Source organism: Pleurodeles waltl, chromosome 11 (assembly GCF_031143425.1).
Source record: "Pleurodeles waltl isolate 20211129_DDA chromosome 11, aPleWal1.hap1.20221129, whole genome shotgun sequence".
Lineage (NCBI taxonomy): Eukaryota > Metazoa > Chordata > Amphibia > Caudata > Salamandridae > Pleurodeles > Pleurodeles waltl.
Window position 1 is genome coordinate 16,303,394 of NC_090450.1, and position 22,054 is coordinate 16,325,447.

General features: G+C 51.3%; 1 protein-coding gene and 1 long non-coding RNA gene across 11 annotated transcripts in view; one reads left to right on the top strand and one right to left on the bottom strand.

Moving 5' to 3' along the window:
- Positions 1-22,054, top strand: part of TNK2 (tyrosine kinase non receptor 2) — a 372,582-nt gene that overhangs the window by 284,154 nt on the left and 66,374 nt on the right. For 9 of the 10 annotated variants that reach the window (XM_069212823.1, XM_069212824.1, XM_069212825.1 and 6 more), the window contains 2 exons: positions 1,906-1,997; positions 2,850-2,894. In XM_069212823.1, the coding sequence (XP_069068924.1) occupies positions 1,906-1,997; positions 2,850-2,894 (137 nt within the window). The remainder of the gene's footprint in view (positions 1-1,905; positions 1,998-2,849; positions 2,895-22,054) is intronic. The other variant, XM_069212822.1, reaches the window with a different exon arrangement.
- Positions 1-22,054, bottom strand: part of LOC138265245 (uncharacterized) — a 142,903-nt gene that overhangs the window by 8,872 nt on the left and 111,977 nt on the right. The gene's annotated exons all lie outside the window — the stretch shown is intronic.

Genomic DNA, 22,054 nt, shown 5'->3' on the forward strand with positions numbered 1-22,054 from the left:
GGGGTGCCCCATCCCCCACCTTTCTGCTCCTTCCTCTCCACTTCTTGCTGTTCTCCCCTCACAGTGTCACCTCACATCTACTTACGTCCCCCCTTTTGCCTCCGCAGTCTGTTTCACAGTCCTGCCTCCTTACATTTATGTCTTCACTTTACTGCCTGCTTGAAGTTCTTGAATTCTTCCTGACTCCTACCCCCCCCCCCCAACCTTCATGTTCCTGTTGCCTCCTGCTCCATTTTAGCTTCTCACCTCTACTTATTCCACCTCTGGCTCTCTGAGTTTGCCTCCCTCTCCCCCATAACTCCCTGCTTCTCCCTCCCCATCTACCTGCTGGTCCCTATTCCTGCATCCAGCAGCTTCCCCATGTGTGCCTGATTCTCCCATCACCTGTCCCCATGTCTACCAGCTTCCTCTTCCCTCCCTGCATCTGTCTGCTCCTCTCCTCCCCACCTCTGCTTCCTCCTCCTCTCTTTTTTGTTGTCGCACTTCTGCCTGCCTCTCTCCACCGCTTCTTTGCATCCACGGCCTATACCCTCTCCACGTCTACACATTTTTCCCTCCCCGGCTCCACAGTTCCCTGCTGTGCCCCCCTCTTCTACACATTAGCCTCTTCTCCTCCATACCTCCCCCCAGCTGTCAGCTTCTCTTTCATTCTCCACCCTCCATCTGTTTTTCCCCTCCTTCTTTTCTCCCTTCCTTGTACCCACCCTCTCTTTTCCCTGCCTCCCCGGCTTTTACCCGCTTCTCCGTCTGCTGAATCCCTGCATCCGCCTCCTTTGTTCTGCGCTCACCTGCTTAGCCTTTTTGCTCCTACTTCCCCCATCATCTGCCCTTTCGCACAACCTGCTTCGCTTCTCTCTCCTTCGCCTACTCTCCCTTCTGCGCCTCACATTCACTTGCGTGTTCCGCCTCTCTCCCATCATCTTTCTGCTTCTCCCCCATGTTTCCAGATAGTTTCCTGCTTCTTCCTCCTGCCTCCCACCAGCTGCCTGCTGTGCTTTCTCCCTGCCTTCCGGCATCTCTTCGACCCATGCTAGACTTCTTCCTACCCAACTCGCGCACCATACCACGCGATGTAACCCCATATTGTAAACCCAGACCATTGGAGAAGGTGACCAGACTCAGACACTGGAGCAGTGACTTTATATATCCCAGCACGGGGCCTGTTGTAAGAAAGCCAATAGGTATGTGTAGGTATGCAACGCTAGAAGGTGGCAGGTACACATCAGATTATTTATTGAAAAGTAGTTGAGTACAGAAGATAGGTCCTTGGGGTGGGGCCCAGCCAGACACATGATGTTGGTAGCTCAGTACCTGGAGATCTTCTAAAGTTGTCAGCTGAGACCGTGGGGGGTCCTGAGGTGGAACCCCCTTGACATCATGCAGGTACACTGACGGGCACACCATCAAAACAGAAGAGCATCAAGTGGGTGGGGGACATCAAGTTAAAACGCATTTCAGTTTGAGTGGGACCCAAGGGCACCAAGGCCTCTGTCTCTTTGCTGCTGGGCCAGCCCATGCTTTGTCCGCGCTTTGCCTCCCTTCCACCAAGTTCACTTTTTACTGTCTCGTTTAGTGGCTGCTTGCATTGATTGGATGTTTGCTCTGGTGTTGAGCTGGGACGCCAGTCGCGAGACGCTGTTGTGCACTTATACTACGCAGTCCAAGCTGTCTCTTTGTGTCGGATGCTTATGGCAGTATCCAACCGCGCTTGCTTCTCCATCGACTAACACCGTGCACTGATCCTTCTGTTCCCACTGACCCGCTGCCGAGTCCTGCTGTGGTGTGGACTGGGAGGCGGGGAGTGCAAGCACCGCTGAGGACGAGCTTCCTACGCCGCTCCAGGGATGATGTTCCGTCTCTCCTTGTTTCTCGTGTAACATGTCTCTGCTTTCCCTTCCTCCTCAGGCTGTACCTGGGAAATCCCATGGACCCACCTGATGTTCTGGGCGTAGACTTGAGCTTGGCGAGACCGACGCAGCTCCAAGGAAGGGCTAAACGTAAGTAACTCACTGTCTGACAGCCCCAGCATCTGCCGGGAGCAACAGGGCTGTCCTCTTCTGGACACAGGTGCCCAGGGCATCAGCACAGCAGTGGCAGGAGCTGTCCTCCTCTGGACACAGGTGCCCAGGGCATCAGCACAGCAGTGGCAGGAGCTGTCCTCTTCTGGACACAGGTGCCCAGGGCATCAGCACAGCAGTGGCAGGAGCTGTCCTCCTCTGGACACAGGTGCCCAGTCTGTCAGAGTGTCATCTGCCAGTAGCAGTGTAGCTCTCCTCTTCTGGCACACAGGTTCCAGGGCACCAGCTTAGTCCTGGCACTCTGCCTCTTGGTCACTGCTGAAAAGAAGACCCAGTCACTATCTGAAATGATCTTCATGCCCTGACCGCTTGCTCAATTTCCTAGCAACCTGCTTACTCCCCTTTAGCCCAGAACCAAAAGTCTGATGTATTTTAGCAAGGATGGAATTTCACCCCTTCAATGCCCTGTCTTATGCTGAGCATGTTGCCGCCCTGTTAGCTTAGCACCCCTCCCCAGTTCCTGTAACTCCACAATATCTTTTAGTCCCACCTCAAAACTCACTGATATCAAACCTACAGGGTGGACAGCATTGCCATACAAATGAAGTCAGGCAGACCATGGATCTCTGCCTTGAGGTTCCCATCGCAGGTGGCTGCTGCCTGGTAAAAGACTGTCAGGTGCACTCTTCTCTTGGCCTCTTATCTCTTTTATCTGTTGGCTGTGACTCTTTCTTGGCTTGCTTGCATTGTTTCTTGCATACTAATTCTTCCTTCCTCCCCCCATCCTGTTTCTTTCTGCACCCCTTTTTGGGTTCCTGTTTCCTTCTTCAGGGGAGCCACCGCCACGGCCACCGCAGCCGGCCATTCTGGTTCAGAGTAAGTTCAGACGCTCCGTGCGGCATGTGCCCTGCTCCTGCGCGCTCTGTTCTCACTTAGCGCCTCTCTTCCAAGGTATCAGCGTGTCGCCACGTGCTCGCATGCTCCCATGCTCCCTTTTCATTGGTGCTTGTTGCATTGACCTGCGTGGCCTCGGGTGAGAGGCTTTGATTGGAAGAAGCCTCACAGTGGACAGGTTGTGGCACCTCCCGAACTATACGGTGGAGAATATTGACCTTTGGCGATTGCTGCCTCCACGCCTGTGATCACCCTTCTTAACGTGAGTTGGGTCCATGCGTTCACTCTCTCTCCCCACAGACAGGTCCATGTATTCATACTTCCACCCCCGACAGGTCCAGGTATTCATTGCCCTTCACCAGAGACACGTCCATGCATTTATACTTCCACCCCCCACAGGTCCAGGTATTCATTGGCGTTCACCAGAGACACGTCCATGCATTTATACTTCCACCCACCGACAGGTCCATGCATTTATACTTCCACCCCACCGACAGGTCCCTGTATTCATTGCCCTTCACCAGAGATATGTCCATGCATTTATACTTCCACCCACCGACAGGTCCAGGTATTCATTGCCCTTCACCAGAGACGGGTCCATGCATTTATACTTCCACCCGACAGGTCCATGCATTCATTCCCCTTCACCAGAGACACATCCATGCATTTATACTTCCACCTCCACAGGTCCATGCATTCATACTTCCACCCCACCGACAGGTCCCTGTATTCATTGCCCTTCACCAGAGACATGTCCATGCATTTATACTTCCACCCCAACAGGTCCATGTATTCATTGCCCTTCACCAGAGACAGGTCCATGCCTTCATACTTCCACCCCGACAGGTCCATGCATTCATACTTCCACCCCCGACAGGTCCATGCATTCATACTTCCACCCCCGACAGGTCCATGCATTCATACTTCCACCCCGACAGGTCCGTGTATTCATTGCCGTTCACCAGAGACACGTCCGTGCATTCATACTTCCACCCCCGACAGGTCCAGGTATTCATTGCCCTTCACCAGAGACAAGTCCATGCATTTATACTTCCACCCACTGACAGGTCCAGGTATTCATTGCCCTTCACCAGAGACAGGTCCATTTATTTATACTTCCACCCACTGACAGGTCCGTGTATTCATTGCCGTTCACCAGAGACACGTCCGTGCATTTATACTTCCACCCAGCGACAGGTCCATGTATTCATTGCCGTTCACCAGAGACACGTCCGTCCATTCATACTTCCACCCACCGACAAGTCCAGGCATTCATTGCCGTTCACCAGAGACACGTCCATGCATTCATACTTCCACCCCCGACAGGTCCAGGTATTCATTGCCCTTCACCAGAGACACGTCCGTGCATTTATACTTCCACCCCAACAGGTCCAGGTATTCATTGCCGTTCACCAGAGACACGTCCGTCCATTCATACTTCCACCCACCGACAAGTCCAGGCATTCATTGCCCTTCACCAGAGACAGGTCCATGCATTTATACTTCCAACCCTGATAGGTCCATGTATTCATTGCCGTTCACCAGAGACACGTCCGTGCATTCATACTTCCACCCCCGACAGGTCCAGGTATTCATTGCCGTTCATCAGAGACAGGTCCATGCATTTATACTTCCACCCACCGACAGGTCCGTGCATTCATACTTCCACCCACCGACAGGTCCAGGTATTCATTGCCCTTCACCAGAGATACGTCCGTACATTCATACTTCCACCCAGCTACAGGTCCAGGTATTCATTAACCTTCACCAGAGACACATCCGTGCATTCATACTTCCACCCCGACAGGTCCATGTATTCATTGCCCTTCACCAGAGACACGTCCCTGCATTCATACTTCCACCCACCGACAGGTCCGTGTATTCATTGCTGTTCACCAGAGATACGTCCATGCATTCATACTTCCACCCACCGACAGGTCCCTGTATTCATTGCCCTTCACCAGACACAGGTCCATGCATTCATACTTCCACCCCAGACAGGTCCATGTATTCATACTTCCAGCCACCGACAGGTCCATGCATTCATACTTCCACCCACTGACAGGTCCAGGCATTTATTGCCCTTCAGCAGAGACACGTCCATGCATTTATACATCCACCCACCGACAGGTCCAGGTATTCATTGCCCTTCAGCAGAGACACGTCCGTGCATTCATACTTCCACCCACCGACAGGTCCATGCATTCATACTTCCACCCACCGACAGGTCCAGGTATTCATTGCCCTTCACCAGAGACACGTCCGTGCATTCATACTTCTACCCCTGACAGGTCCATGTATTCATTGCCCTTCACCAGAGACAGGTCCGTGCATTTATACTCCCACCCCGACAGGTCCAGGTATTCATTGCCGTTCACCAGAGACACGTCCATGCATTTATACTTCCACCGACCGACAGGTCCAGGTATTCATTGCCGTTCACCAGAGACACGTCCGTGCATTTATACTTCCACCCCCGACAGGTCCAGGTATTCATTGCCGTTCATCAGAGACAGGTCCATGCATTTATACTTCCACCCACCGACAGGTCCATGTATTCATTGCCCTTCACCAGAGACACGTCCGTGCATTCATACTTCCACCCAGCTACAGGTCCATGCATTCATTGCCCTTCACCAGAGACAGGTCAGTGCATTCATACTTCTACCCACCGACAGGTCCATGTATTTATACTTCCACCCCCGACAGGTCCGTGTATTCACTGCCCTTCACCAGAGACGGGTCCATGCATTCATACTTCCACCCCTGACAGGTCCATGTATTCATTGCCATTCACAGAGACACGTCCGTGCATTCATACTTCCACCCCCGACAGGTCCAGGTATTCATTGCCCTTCACCAGAGACACATCCATGCATTCATACTTCCACCCACCGACAGGTCCAGGTATGCATTGCCCTTCACCAGAGACACGTCCGTGCATTCATACTTCCACCCACGACAGGTCCAGGTATTAATTGCCCTTCACCAGAGACAGGTCCATTTATACTTCCACCCCCGACAGGTCCCTGTATTCATTTCCCTTCACCAGAGACAGGTCCGTGCATTTATACTTCCACCCACCGACAGGTCCATACATTCATTGCCCTTCACCAGAGACAGGTCCATTCATACTTCCACCCCCGACAGGTCTAGGTATTCATTGCCCTTCAGCAGAGACACGTCCGTGCATTCATACTTCCACCCACGACAGGTCCAGGTATTAATTGCCCTTCACCAGAGACAGGTCCATTTATACTTCCACCCCCGACAGGTCCATGCATTCATTGCCCTTCACCAGAGACACGTCCATGCATTTATACTTCCACCCACCGACAGGTCCATGTATTCATACTTTCACGCACCGACAGGTCCATGCATTCATACTTCCACCCCTGACAGGTCCATGTATTCATTGCCGTTCACCAGCGACACGTCCGTGCATTCATAATTCCACCCCGACAGGTCCATGTATTCATTGCCCTTCACGAGAGACACGTCCATGCATTTATACTTCCACCCACCAACAGGTCCAGGTATTCATTGCTGTTCACCAGAGACAGGTCCATGCATTTATACTTCTACCCACCGACAGGTCCGTGCATTTATACTTCCACCCACCGACAGGTCCAGGTATTCATTGCCCTTCACCAGAGGCACGTCCATGCATTTATACTTCCACCCCGACAGGTCCATGTATTCATTGCCCTTTACCAGAGACAGGTCCTTGCATTTATTCTTCCACCCACTGACAGGTCCAGGTATTCATTTCCCTTCACCAGAGACACGTCCATGCATTCATACTTCCACCCCGACAGGTCCAGGTATTCATTGCCCTTCAGCAGAGACACGTCTGTGCATTCATACTTCCACCCCCGACAGGTCCATGCATTCATACTTCCACCCCCGACAGGTCCATGCATTCATACTTCCACCCCTGACAGGTCCATGCATTCATTGCCCTTCAGCAGAGACACGTCCATGCATTTATACTTCCACCCACCGACAGGTCCAGGTATTCATTGCCCTTCAGCAGAGACACGTCTGTGCATTCATACTTCCACCCCCGACAGGTCCATGCATTCATACTTCCACCCCCGACAGGTCCATGCATTCATACTTCCACCCCTGACAGGTCCATGCATTCATTGCCCTTCAGCAGAGACACGTCCATGCATTCATACTTCCACCCACCGACAGGTCCATGCATTCATACTTCCATCCACTGACAAGTCCATGTATTCTTTGCCCTTCACCAGAGACGGGTCCATGCATTCATACTTCCACCCCTGACAGGTCCATGTATTCATTGCCATTCACCAGAGACACGTCCGTGCATTCATACTTCCACCCCGACAGGTCCAGGTATTCATTGCCCTTCACCAGAGACACATCCATGCATTCATACTTCCACCCACCGACAGGTCCAGGTATGCATTGCCCTTCACCAGAGACACGTCCGTGCATTCATACTTCCACCCACGACAGGTCCAGGTATTAATTGCCCTTCACCAGAGACAGGTCCATTTATACTTCCACCCCCGACAGGTCCCTGTATTCATTTCCCTTCACCAGAGACAGGTCCGTGCATTTATACTTCCACCCACCAACAGGTCCATACATTCATTGCCCTTCACCAGAGACCGGTCCATTTATACTTCCACCCCCGACAGGTCCCTGTATTCATTGCTCTTCACCAGAGACAGGTCCATGCATTCATACTTCCACCCGACAGGTCCATGTATTCATACTTCCACCCACCGACGGGTCCATGCATTCATAATTCCACCCCTGACAGGTCCATGTATTCATTGCCGTTCACCAGAGACACGTCCGTGCATTCATACTTCCACCCCGACAGGTCCATGTATTCATTGCCCTTCACCAGAGACACGTCCATGCATTTATACTTCCACCCACCAACAGGTCCAGGTATTCATTGCTGTTCACCAGAGACAGGTCCATGCATTTATACTTCCACCCACCGACAGGTCCGTGCATTCATACTTCCACCCACCGACAGGTCCCTGTATTCATTGCCCTTCACCAGACACAGGTCCATGCATTCATACTTCCACCCCAGACAGGTCCATGTATTCATACTTCCAGCCACCGACAGGTCCATGCATTCATACTTCCACCCACCGACAGGTCCAGGCATTTATTGCCCTTCAGCAGAGACACGTCCATGCATTTATACATCCACCCACCGACAGGTCCAGGTATTCATTGCCCTTCAGCAGAGACACGTCCGTGCATTCATACTTCCACCCACCGACAGGTCCATGCATTCATACTTCCACCCACCGACAGGTCCAGGTATTCATTGCCCTTCACCAGAGACACGTCCGTGCATTCATACTTCTACCCCTGACAGGTCCATGTATTCATTGCCCTTCACCAGAGACAGGTCCGTGCATTTATACTCCCACCCCGACAGGTCCAGGTATTCATTGCCGTTCACCAGAGACACGTCCATGCATTTATACTTCCACCGACCGACAGGTCCATGCATTCATACTTCCACCCACCGACAGGTCCAGGTATTCATTGCCCTTCACCAGAGACACGTCCGTGCATTCATACTTCTACCCCTGACAGGTCCATGTATTCATTTCCCTTCACCAGAGACAGGTCCGTGCATTTATACTTCCACCCACCGACAGGTCCATACATTCATTGCCCTTCACCAGAGACAGGTCCATTCATACTTCCACCCCCGACAGGTCTAGGTATTCATTGCCCTTCAGCAGAGACACGTCCGTGCATTCATACTTCCACCCACGACAGGTCCAGGTATTAATTGCCCTTCACCAGAGACAGGTCCATTTATACTTCCACCCCCGACAGGTCCATGCATTCATTGCCCTTCACCAGAGACACGTCCATGCATTTATACTTCCACCCACCGACAGGTCGATGTATTCATACTTTCACGCACCGACAGGTCCATGCATTCATACTTCCACCCCTGACAGGTCCATGTATTCATTGCCGTTCACCAGCGACACGTCCGTGCATTCATAATTCCACCCCGACAGGTCCATGCATTCATTGCCGTTCACCAGAGACACGTCCATGCATTTATACTTCCACCGACCGACAGGTCCAGGTATTCATTGCCGTTCACCAGAGACACGTCCGTGCATTTATACTTCCACCCCCGACAGGTCCAGGTATTCATTGCCATTCATCAGAGACAGGTCCATGCATTTATACTTCCACCCACCGACAGGTCCATGTATTCATTGCCCTTCACCAGAGACACGTCCGTGCATTCATACTTCCACCCAGCTACAGGTCCATGCATTCATTGCCCTTCACCAGAGACAGGTCAGTGCATTCATACTTCTACCCACCGACAGGTCCATGTATTTATACTTCCACCCCCGACAGGTCCGTGTATTCACTGCCCTTCACCAGAGACGGGTCCATGCATTCATACTTCCACCCCTGACAGGTCCATGTATTCATTGCCATTCACAGAGACACGTCCGTGCATTCATACTTCCACCCCTGACAGGTCCAGGTATTCATTGCCCTTCACCAGAGACACATCCATGCATTCATACTTCCACCCACCGACAGGTCCAGGTATGCATTGCCCTTCACCAGAGACACGTCCGTGCATTCATACTTCCACCCACGACAGGTCCAGGTATTAATTGCCCTTCACCAGAGACAGGTCCATTTATACTTCCACCCCCGACAGGTCCCTGTATTCATTTCCCTTCACCAGAGACAGGTCCGTGCATTTATACTTCCACCCACCGACAGGTCCATACATTCATTGCCCTTCACCAGAGACAGGTCCATTCATACTTCCACCCCCGACAGGTCTAGGTATTCATTGCCCTTCAGCAGAGACACGTCCGTGCATTCATACTTCCACCCACGACAGGTCCAGGTATTAATTGCCCTTCACCAGAGACAGGTCCATTTATACTTCCACCCCCGACAGGTCCATGCATTCATTGCCCTTCACCAGAGACACGTCCATGCATTTATACTTCCACCCACCGACAGGTCCATGTATTCATACTTTCACGCACCGACAGGTCCATGCATTCATACTTCCACCCCTGACAGGTCCATGTATTCATTGCCGTTCACCAGCGACACGTCCGTGCATTCATAATTCCACCCCGACAGGTCCATGTATTCATTGCCCTTCACGAGAGACACGTCCATGCATTTATACTTCCACCCACCAACAGGTCCAGGTATTCATTGCCGTTCACCAGAGACAGGTCCATGCATTTATACTTCTACCCACCGACAGGTCCGTGCATTTATACTTCCACCCACCGACAGGTCCAGGTATTCATTGCCCTTCACCAGAGGCACGTCCATGCATTTATACTTCCACCCCGACAGGTCCATGTATTCAATGCCCTTTACCAGAGACAGGTCCTTGCATTTATTCTTCCTCCCACTGACAGGTCCAGGTATTCATTTCCCTTCACCAGAGACACGTCCATGCATTCATACTTCCACCCCGACAGGTCCAGGTATTCATTGCCCTTCAGCAGAGACACGTCTGTGCATTCATACTTCCACCCCCGACAGGTCCATGCATTCATACTTCCACCCCCGACAGGTCCATGCATTCATACTTCCACCCCTGACAGGTCCATGCATTCATTGCCCTTCAGCAGAGACACGTCCATGCATTTATACTTCCACCCACCGACAGGTCCAGGTATTCATTGCCCTTCAGCAGAGACACGTCCGTGCATTCATACTTCCACCCACCGACAGGTCCATGCATTCATACTTCCATCCACTGACAAGTCCATGTATTCTTTGCCCTTCACCAGAGACGGGTCCATGCATTCATACTTCCACCCCTGACAGGTCCATGTATTCATTGCCATTCACCAGAGACACGTCCGTGCATTCATACTTCCACCCCGACAGGTCCAGGTATTCATTGCCCTTCACCAGAGACACATCCATGCATTCATACTTCCACCCACCGACAGGTCCAGGTATGCATTGCCCTTCACCAGAGACACGTCCGTGCATTCATACTTCCACCCACGACAGGTCCAGGTATTAATTGCCCTTCACCAGAGACAGGTCCATTTATACTTCCACCCCCGACAGGTCCCTGTATTCATTGCTCTTCACCAGAGACAGGTCCATGCATTCATACTTCCACCCGACAGGTCCATGTATTCATACTTCCACCCACCGACAGGTCCATGCATTCATAATTCCACCCCTGACAGGTCCATGTATTCATTGCCGTTCACCAGAGACACGTCCGTGCATTCATACTTCCACCCCGACAGGTCCATGTATTCATTGCCCTTCACCAGAGACACGTCCATGCATTTATACTTCCACCCACCAACAGGTCCAGGTATTCATTGCTGTTCACCAGAGACAGGTCCATGCATTTATACTTCCACCCACCGACAGGTCCGTGCATTCATACTTCCACCCACCGACAGGTCCAGGTATTCATTGCCCTTCACCAGAGGCAAGTCCATGCATTTATACTTCCACCCCGAAAGGTCCATGTATTCATTGCCCTTTACCAGAGACAGGTCCATGCATTTATACTTCCACCCACTGACAGGTCCAGGTATTCATTTCCCTTCACCAGAGACACGTCCATGCATTCATACTTCCACCCCGACAGGTCTAGGTATTCATTGCCCTTCAGCAGAGACACATCCGTGCATTCATACTTCCACCCCCGACAGGTCCATGCATTCATACTTCCACCCCCGACAGGTCCATGCATTCATTGCCCTTCACCAGAGACACGTCCATGCATTTATACTTCCACCCACCGACAGGTCCATGTATTCATACTTCCACGCACCGACAGGTCCATGCATTCATACTTCCACCCCTGACAGGTCCATGTATTCATTGCCCTTTACCAGAGACAGGTCCTTGCATTCATAATTCCACCCCGACAGGTCCATGTATTCATTGCTGTTCACCAGAGACAAGTCCATGCATTTATACTTCCACCCATGACAAGTCCCTGTATTCATTGCCCTTCACCAGAGACAGGTCCATGCATTCATACTTCCACCCCGACAGGTCCATGTATTCATTGCCGCTCACCAGAGACCAGTCCATGCATTTATACTTCCACCCACGACAGGTCTATGCATTCATTGCCCTTCACCAGAGACATGTCCGGGCATTTATACTTCCACCCCGACAGGTCCCTGTATTCATTGCCCTTCACCAGAGACAGGTCCATGCATTTATACTTCCAACCCTGATAGGTCCATGTATTCATTGCCGTTCACCAGAGACACGTCCGTGCATTCATACTTCCACCCCCGACAGGTCCAGGTATTCATTGCCGTTCATCAGAGACAGGTCCATGCATTTATACTTCCACCCACCGACAGGTCCGTGCATTCATACTTCCACCCACCGACAGGTCCAGGTATTCATTGCCCTTCACCAGAGATACGTCCGTACATTCATACTTCCACCCAGCTACAGGTCCATGTATTCATTAACCTTCACCAGAGACACATCCGTGCATTCATACTTCCACCCCGACAGGTCCATGTATTCATTGCCCTTCACCAGAGACATGTCCCTGCATTCATACTTCCACCCACCGACAGGTCCGTGTATTCATTGCTGTTCACCAGAGATACGTCCATGCATTCATACTTCCACCCACCGACAGGTCCCTGTATTCATTGCCCTTCACCAGACACAGGTCCATGCATTCATACTTCCACCCCAGACAGGTCCATGTATTCATACTTCCAGCCACCGACAGGTCCATGCATTCATACTTCCACCCACTGACAGGTCCAGGCATTTATTGCCCTTCAGCAGAGACACGTCCATGCATTTATACATCCACCCACCGACAGGTCCAGGTATTCATTGCCCTTCAGCAGAGACACGTCCGTGCATTCATACTTCCACCCACCGACAGGTCCATGCATTCATACTTCCACCCACCGACAGGTCCAGGTATTCATTGCCCTTCACCAGAGACACGTCCGTGCATTCATACTTCTACCCCTGACAGGTCCATGTATTCATTGCCCTTCACCAGAGACAGGTCCGTGCATTTATACTCCCACCCCGACAGGTCCAGGTATTCATTGCCGTTCACCAGAGACACGTCCATGCATTTATACTTCCACCGACCGACAGGTCCAGGTATTCATTGCCGTTCACCAGAGACACGTCCGTGCATTTATACTTCCACCCCCGACAGGTCCAGGTATTCATTGCCGTTCATCAGAGACAGGTCCATGCATTTATACTTCCACCCACCGACAGGTCCATGTATTCATTGCCCTTCACCAGAGACACGTCCGTGCATTCATACTTCCACCCAGCTACAGGTCCATGCATTCATTGCCCTTCACCAGAGACAGGTCAGTGCATTCATACTTCTACCCACCGACAGGTCCATGTATTTATACTTCCACCCCCGACAGGTCCGTGTATTCACTGCCCTTCACCAGAGACGGGTCCATGCATTCATACTTCCACCCCTGACAGGTCCATGTATTCATTGCCATTCACAGAGACACGTCCGTGCATTCATACTTCCACCCCCGACAGGTCCAGGTATTCATTGCCCTTCACCAGAGACACATCCATGCATTCATACTTCCACCCACCGACAGGTCCAGGTATGCATTGCCCTTCACCAGAGACACGTCCGTGCATTCATACTTCCACCCACGACAGGTCCAGGTATTAATTGCCCTTCACCAGAGACAGGTCCATTTATACTTCCACCCCCGACAGGTCCCTGTATTCATTTCCCTTCACCAGAGACAGGTCCGTGCATTTATACTTCCACCCACCGACAGGTCCATACATTCATTGCCCTTCACCAGAGACAGGTCCATTCATACTTCCACCCCCGACAGGTCTAGGTATTCATTGCCCTTCAGCAGAGACACGTCCGTGCATTCATACTTCCACCCACGACAGGTCCAGGTATTAATTGCCCTTCACCAGAGACAGGTCCATTTATACTTCCACCCCCGACAGGTCCATGCATTCATTGCCCTTCACCAGAGACCCGTCCATGCATTTATACTTCCACCCACCGACAGGTCCATGTATTCATACTTTCACGCACCGACAGGTCCATGCATTCATACTTCCACCCCTGACAGGTCCATGTATTCATTGCCGTTCACCAGCGACACGTCCGTGCATTCATAATTCCACCCCGACAGGTCCATGTATTCATTGCCCTTCACGAGAGACACGTCCATGCATTTATACTTCCACCCACCAACAGGTCCAGGTATTCATTGCTGTTCACCAGAGACAGGTCCATGCATTTATACTTCTACCCACCGACAGGTCCGTGCATTTATACTTCCACCCACCGACAGGTCCAGGTATTCATTGCCCTTCACCAGAGGCACGTCCATGCATTTATACTTCCACCCCGACAGGTCCATGTATTCATTGCCCTTTACCAGAGACAGGTCCTTGCATTTATTCTTCCACCCACTGACAGGTCCAGGTATTCATTTCCCTTCACCAGAGACACGTCCATGCATTCATACTTCCACCCCGACAGGTCCAGGTATTCATTGCCCTTCAGCAGAGACACGTCTGTGCATTCATACTTCCACCCCCGACAGGTCCATGCATTCATACTTCCACCCCCGACAGGTCCATGCATTCATACTTCCACCCCTGACAGGTCCATGCATTCATTGCCCTTCAGCAGAGACACGTCCATGCATTTATACTTCCACCCACCGACAGGTCCAGGTATTCATTGCCCTTCAGCAGAGACACGTCTGTGCATTCATACTTCCACCCCCGACAGGTCCATGCATTCATACTTCCACCCCCGACAGGTCCATGCATTCATACTTCCACCCCTGACAGGTCCATGCATTCATTGCCCTTCAGCAGAGACACGTCCATGCATTCATACTTCCAACCACCGACAGGTCCATGCATTCATACTTCCATCCACTGACAAGTCCATGTATTCTTTGCCCTTCACCAGAGACGGGTCCATGCATTCATACTTCCACCCCTGACAGGTCCATGTATTCATTGCCATTCACCAGAGACACGTCCGTGCATTCATACTTCCACCCCGACAGGTCCAGGTATTCATTGCCCTTCACCAGAGACACATCCATGCATTCATACTTCCACCCACCGACAGGTCCAGGTATGCATTGCCCTTCACCAGAGACACGTCCGTGCATTCATACTTCCACCCACGACAGGTCCAGGTATTAATTGCCCTTCACCAGAGACAGGTCCATTTATACTTCCACCCCCGACAGGTCCCTGTATTCATTTCCCTTCACCAGAGACAGGTCCGTGCATTTATACTTCCACCCACCAACAGGTCCATACATTCATTGCCCTTCACCAGAGACCGGTCCATTTATACTTCCACCCCCGACAGGTCCCTGTATTCATTGCTCTTCACCAGAGACAGGTCCATGCATTCATACTTCCACCCGACAGGTCCATGTATTCATACTTCCACCCACCGACGGGTCCATGCATTCATAATTCCACCCCTGACAGGTCCATGTATTCATTGCCGTTCACCAGAGACACGTCCGTGCATTCATACTTCCACCCCGACAGGTCCATGTATTCATTGCCCTTCACCAGAGACACGTCCATGCATTTATACTTCCACCCACCAACAGGTCCAGGTATTCATTGCTGTTCACCAGAGACAGGTCCATGCATTTATACTTCCACCCACCGACAGGTCCGTGCATTCATACTTCCACCCACCGACAGGTCCCTGTATTCATTGCCCTTCACCAGACACAGGTCCATGCATTCATACTTCCACCCCAGACAGGTCCATGTATTCATACTTCCAGCCACCGACAGGTCCATGCATTCATACTTCCACCCACCGACAGGTCCAGGCATTTATTGCCCTTCAGCAGAGACACGTCCATGCATTTATACATCCACCCACCGACAGGTCCAGGTATTCATTGCCCTTCAGCAGAGACACGTCCGTGCATTCATACTTCCACCCACCGACAGGTCCATGCATTCATACTTCCACCCACCGACAGGTCCAGGTATTCATTGCCCTTCACCAGAGACACGTCCGTGCATTCATACTTCTACCCCTGACAGGTCCATGTATTCATTGCCCTTCACCAGAGACAGGTCCGTGCATTTATACTCCCACCCCGACAGGTCCAGGTATTCATTGCCGTTCACCAGAGACACGTCCATGCATTTATACTTCCACCGACCGACAGGTCCATGCATTCATACTTCCACCCACCGACAGGTCCAGGTATTCATTGCCCTTCACCAGAGACACGTCCGTGCATTCATACTTCTACCCCTGACAGGTCCATGTATTCATTTCCCTTCACCAGAGACAGGTCCGTGCATTTATACTTCCACCCACCGACAGGTCCATACATTCATTGCCCTTCACCAGAGACAGGTCCATTCATACTTCCACCCCCGACAGGTCTAGGTATTCATTGCCCTTCAGCAGAGACACGTCCGTGCATTCATACTTCCACCCACGACAGGTCCAGGTATTAATTGCCCTTCACCAGAGACAGGTCCATTTATACTTCCACCCCCGACAGGTCCATGCATTCATTGCCCTTCACCAGAGACACGTCCATGCATTTATACTTCCACCCACCGACAGGTCGATGTATTCATACTTTCACGCACCGACAGGTCCATGCATTCATACTTCCACCCCTGACAGGTCCATGTATTCATTGCCGTTCACCAGCGACACGTCCGTGCATTCATAATTCCACCCCGACAGGTCCATGCATTCATTGCCGTTCACCAGAGACACGTCCATGCATTTATACTTCCACCGACCGACAGGTCCAGGTATTCATTGCCGTTCACCAGAGACACGTCCGTGCATTTATACTTCCACCCCCGACAGGTCCAGGTATTCATTGCCATTCATCAGAGACAGGTCCATGCATTTATACTTCCACCCACCGACAGGTCCATGTATTCATTGCCCTTCACCAGAGACACGTCCGTGCATTCATACTTCCACCCAGCTACAGGTCCATGCATTCATTGCCCTTCACCAGAGACAGGTCAGTGCATTCATACTTCTACCCACCGACAGGTCCATGTATTTATACTTCCACCCCCGACAGGTCCGTGTATTCACTGCCCTTCACCAGAGACGGGTCCATGCATTCATACTTCCACCCCTGACAGGTCCATGTATTCATTGCCATTCACAGAGACACGTCCGTGCATTCATACTTCCACCCCTGACAGGTCCAGGTATTCATTGCCCTTCACCAGAGACACATCCATGCATTCATACTTCCACCCACCGACAGGTCCAGGTATGCATTGCCCTTCACCAGAGACACGTCCGTGCATTCATACTTCCACCCACGACAGGTCCAGGTATTAATTGCCCTTCACCAGAGACAGGTCCATTTATACTTCCACCCCCGACAGGTCCCTGTATTCATTTCCCTTCACCAGAGACAGGTCCGTGCATTTATACTTCCACCCACCGACAGGTCCATACATTCATTGCCCTTCACCAGAGACAGGTCCATTCATACTTCCACCCCCGACAGGTCTAGGTATTCATTGCCCTTCAGCAGAGACACGTCCGTGCATTCATACTTCCACCCACGACAGGTCCAGGTATTAATTGCCCTTCACCAGAGACAGGTCCATTTATACTTCCACCCCCGACAGGTCCATGCATTCATTGCCCTTCACCAGAGACACGTCCATGCATTTATACTTCCACCCACCGACAGGTCGATGTATTCATACTTTCACGCACCGACAGGTCCATGCATTCATACTTCCACCCCTGACAGGTCCATGTATTCATTGCCGTTCACCAGCGACACGTCCGTGCATTCATAATTCCACCCCGACAGGTCCATGTATTCATTGCCCTTCACGAGAGACACGTCCATGCATTTATACTTCCACCCACCAACAGGTCCAGGTATTCATTGCCGTTCACCAGAGACAGGTCCATGCATTTATACTTCTACCCACCGACAGGTCCGTGCATTTATACTTCCACCCACCGACAGGTCCAGGTATTCATTGCCCTTCACCAGAGGCACGTCCATGCATTTATACTTCCACCCCGACAGGTCCATGTATTCAATGCCCTTTACCAGAGACAGGTCCTTGCATTTATTCTTCCTCCCACTGACAGGTCCAGGTATTCATTTCCCTTCACCAGAGACACGTCCATGCATTCATACTTCCACCCCGACAGGTCCAGGTATTCATTGCCCTTCAGCAGAGACACGTCTGTGCATTCATACTTCCACCCCCGACAGGTCCATGCATTCATACTTCCACCCCCGACAGGTCCATGCATTCATACTTCCACCCCTGACAGGTCCATGCATTCATTGCCCTTCAGCAGAGACACGTCCATGCATTTATACTTCCACCCACCGACAGGTCCAGGTATTCATTGCCCTTCAGCAGAGACACGTCCGTGCATTCATACTTCCACCCACCGACAGGTCCATGCATTCATACTTCCATCCACTGACAAGTCCATGTATTCTTTGCCCTTCACCAGAGACGGGTCCATGCATTCATACTTCCACCCCTGACAGGTCCATGTATTCATTGCCATTCACCAGAGACACGTCCGTGCATTCATACTTCCACCCCGACAGGTCCAGGTATTCATTGCCCTTCACCAGAGACACATCCATGCATTCATACTTCCACCCACCGACAGGTCCAGGTATGCATTGCCCTTCACCAGAGACACGTCCGTGCATTCATACTTCCACCCACGACAGGTCCAGGTATTAATTGCCCTTCACCAGAGACAGGTCCATTTATACTTCCACCCCCGACAGGTCCCTGTATTCATTGCTCTTCACCAGAGACAGGTCCATGCATTCATACTTCCACCCGACAGGTCCATGTATTCATACTTCCACCCACCGACAGGTCCATGCATTCATAATTCCACCCCTGACAGGTCCATGTATTCATTGCCGTTCACCAGAGACACGTCCGTGCATTCATACTTCCACCCCGACAGGTCCATGTATTCATTGCCCTTCACCAGAGACACGTCCATGCATTTATACTTCCACCCACCAACAGGTCCAGGTATTCATTGCTGTTCACCAGAGACAGGTCCATGCATTTATACTTCCACCCACCGACAGGTCCGTGCATTCATACTTCCACCCACCGACAGGTCCAGGTATTCATTGCCCTTCACCAGAGGCAAGTCCATGCATTTATACTTCCACCCCGAAAGGTCCATGTATTCATTGCCCTTTACCAGAGACAGGTCCATGCATTTATACTTCCACCCACTGACAGGTCCAGGTATTCATTTCCCTTCACCAGAGACACGTCCATGCATTCATACTTCCACCCCGACAGGTCTAGGTATTCATTGCCCTTCAGCAGAGACACATCCGTGCATTCATACTTCCACCCCCGACAGGTCCATGCATTCATACTTCCACCCCCGACAGGTCCATGCATTCATTGCCCTTCACCAGAGACACGTCCATGCATTTATACTTCCACCCACCGACAGGTCCATGTATTCATACTTCCACGCACCGACAGGTCCATGCATTCATACTTCCACCCCTGACAGGTCCATGTATTCATTGCCCTTTACCAGAGACAGGTCCTTGCATTCATAATTCCACCCCGACAGGTCCATGTATTCATTGCTGTTCACCAGAGACAAGTCCATGCATTTATACTTCCACCCATGACAAGTCCCTGTATTCATTGCCCTTCACCAGAGACAGGTCCATGCATTCATACTTCCACCCCGACAGGTCCATGTATTCATTGCCGCTCACCAGAGACCAGTCCATGCATTTATACTTCCACCCACGACAGGTCTATGCATTCATTGCCCTTCACCAGAGACATGTCCGGGCATTTATACTTCCACCCCGACAGGTCCCTGTATTCATTGCCCTTCACCAGAGACAGGTCCATGCATTTATACTTCCAACCCTGATAGGTCCATGTATTCATTGCCGTTCACCAGAGACACGTCCGTGCATTCATACTTCCACCCCCGACAGGTCCAGGTATTCATTGCCGTTCATCAGAGACAGGTCCATGCATTTATACTTCCACCCACCGACAGGTCCGTGCATTCATACTTCCACCCACCGACAGGTCCAGGTATTCATTGCCCTTCACCAGAGATACGTCCGTACATTCATACTTCCACCCAGCTACAGGTCCATGTATTCATTAACCTTCACCAGAGACACATCCGTGCATTCATACTTCCACCCCGACAGGTCCATGTATTCATTGCCCTTCACCAGAGACATGTCCCTGCATTCATACTTCCACCCACCGACAGGTCCGTGTATTCATTGCTGTTCACCAGAGATACGTCCATGCATTCATACTTCCACCCACCGACAGGTCCCTGTATTCATTGCCCTTCACCAGACACAGGTCCATGCATTCATACTTCCACCCCAGACAGGTCCATGTATTCATACTTCCAGCCACCGACAGGTCCATGCATTCATACTTCCACCCACTGACAGGTCCAGGCATTTATTGCCCTTCAGCAGAGACACGTCCATGCATTTATACATCCACCCACCGACAGGTCCAGGTATTCATTGCCCTTCAGCAGAGACACGTCCGTGCATTCATACTTCCACCCACCGACAGGTCCATGCATTCATACTTCCACCCACCGACAGGTCCAGGTATTCATTGCCCTTCACCAGAGACACGTCCGTGCATTCATACTTCTACCCCTGACAGGTCCATGTATTCATTGCCCTTCACCAGAGACAGGTCCGTGCATTTATACTCCCACCCCGACAGGTCCAGGTATTCATTGCCGTTCACCAGAGACACGTCCATGCATTTATACTTCCACCGACCGACAGGTCCAGGTATTCATTGCCGTTCACCAGAGACACGTCCGTGCATTTATACTTCCACCCCCGACAGGTCCAGGTATTCATTGCCGTTCATCAGAGACAGGTCCATGCATTTATACTTCCACCCACCGACAGGTCCATGTATTCATTGCCCTTCACCAGAGACACGTCCGTGCATTCATACTTCCACCTAGCTACAGGTCCATGCATTCATTGCCCTTCACCAGAGACAGGTCAGTGCATTCATACTTCTACCCACCGACAGGTCCATGTATTTATACTTCCACCCCCGACAGGTCCGTGTATTCACTGCCCTTCACCAGAGACGGGTCCATGCATTCATACTTCCACCCCTGACAGGTCCATGTATTCATTGCCATTCACAGAGACACGTCCGTGCATTCATACTTCCACCCCCGACAGGTCCAGGTATTCATTGCCCTTCACCAGAGACACATCCATGCATTCATACTTCCACCCACCGACAGGTCCAGGTATGCATTGCCCTTCACCAGAGACACGTCCGTGCATTCATACTTCCACCCACGACAGGTCCAGGTATTAATTGCCCTTCACCAGAGACAGGTCCATTTATACTTCCACCCCCGACAGGTCCCTGTATTCATTTCCCTTCACCAGAGACAGGTCCGTGCATTTATACTTCCACCCACCGACAGGTCCATACATTCATTGCCCTTCACCAGAGACAGGTCCATTCATACTTCCACCCCCGACAGGTCTAGGTATTCATTGCCCTTCACCAGAGACACGTCCATGCATTTATACTTCCACCCACCGACAGGTCGATGTATTCATACTTTCACGCACCGACAGGTCCATGCATTCATACTTCCACCCCTGACAGGTCCATGTATTCATTGCCGTTCACCAGCGACACGTCCGTGCATTCATAATTCCACCCCGACAGGTCCATGTATTCATTGCCCTTCACGAGAGACACGTCCATGCATTTATACTTCCACCCACCAACAGGTCCAGGTATTCATTGCTGTTCACCAGAGACAGGTCCATGCATTTATACTTCTACCCACCGACAGGTCCGTGCATTTATACTTCCACCCACCGACAGGTCCAGGTATTCATTGCCCTTCACCAGAGGCACGTCCATGCATTTATACTTCCACCCCGACAGGTCCATGTATTCATTGCCCTTTACCAGAGACAGGTCCTTGCATTTATTCTTCCACCCACTGACAGGTCCAGGTATTCATTTCCCTTCACCAGAGACACGTCCAT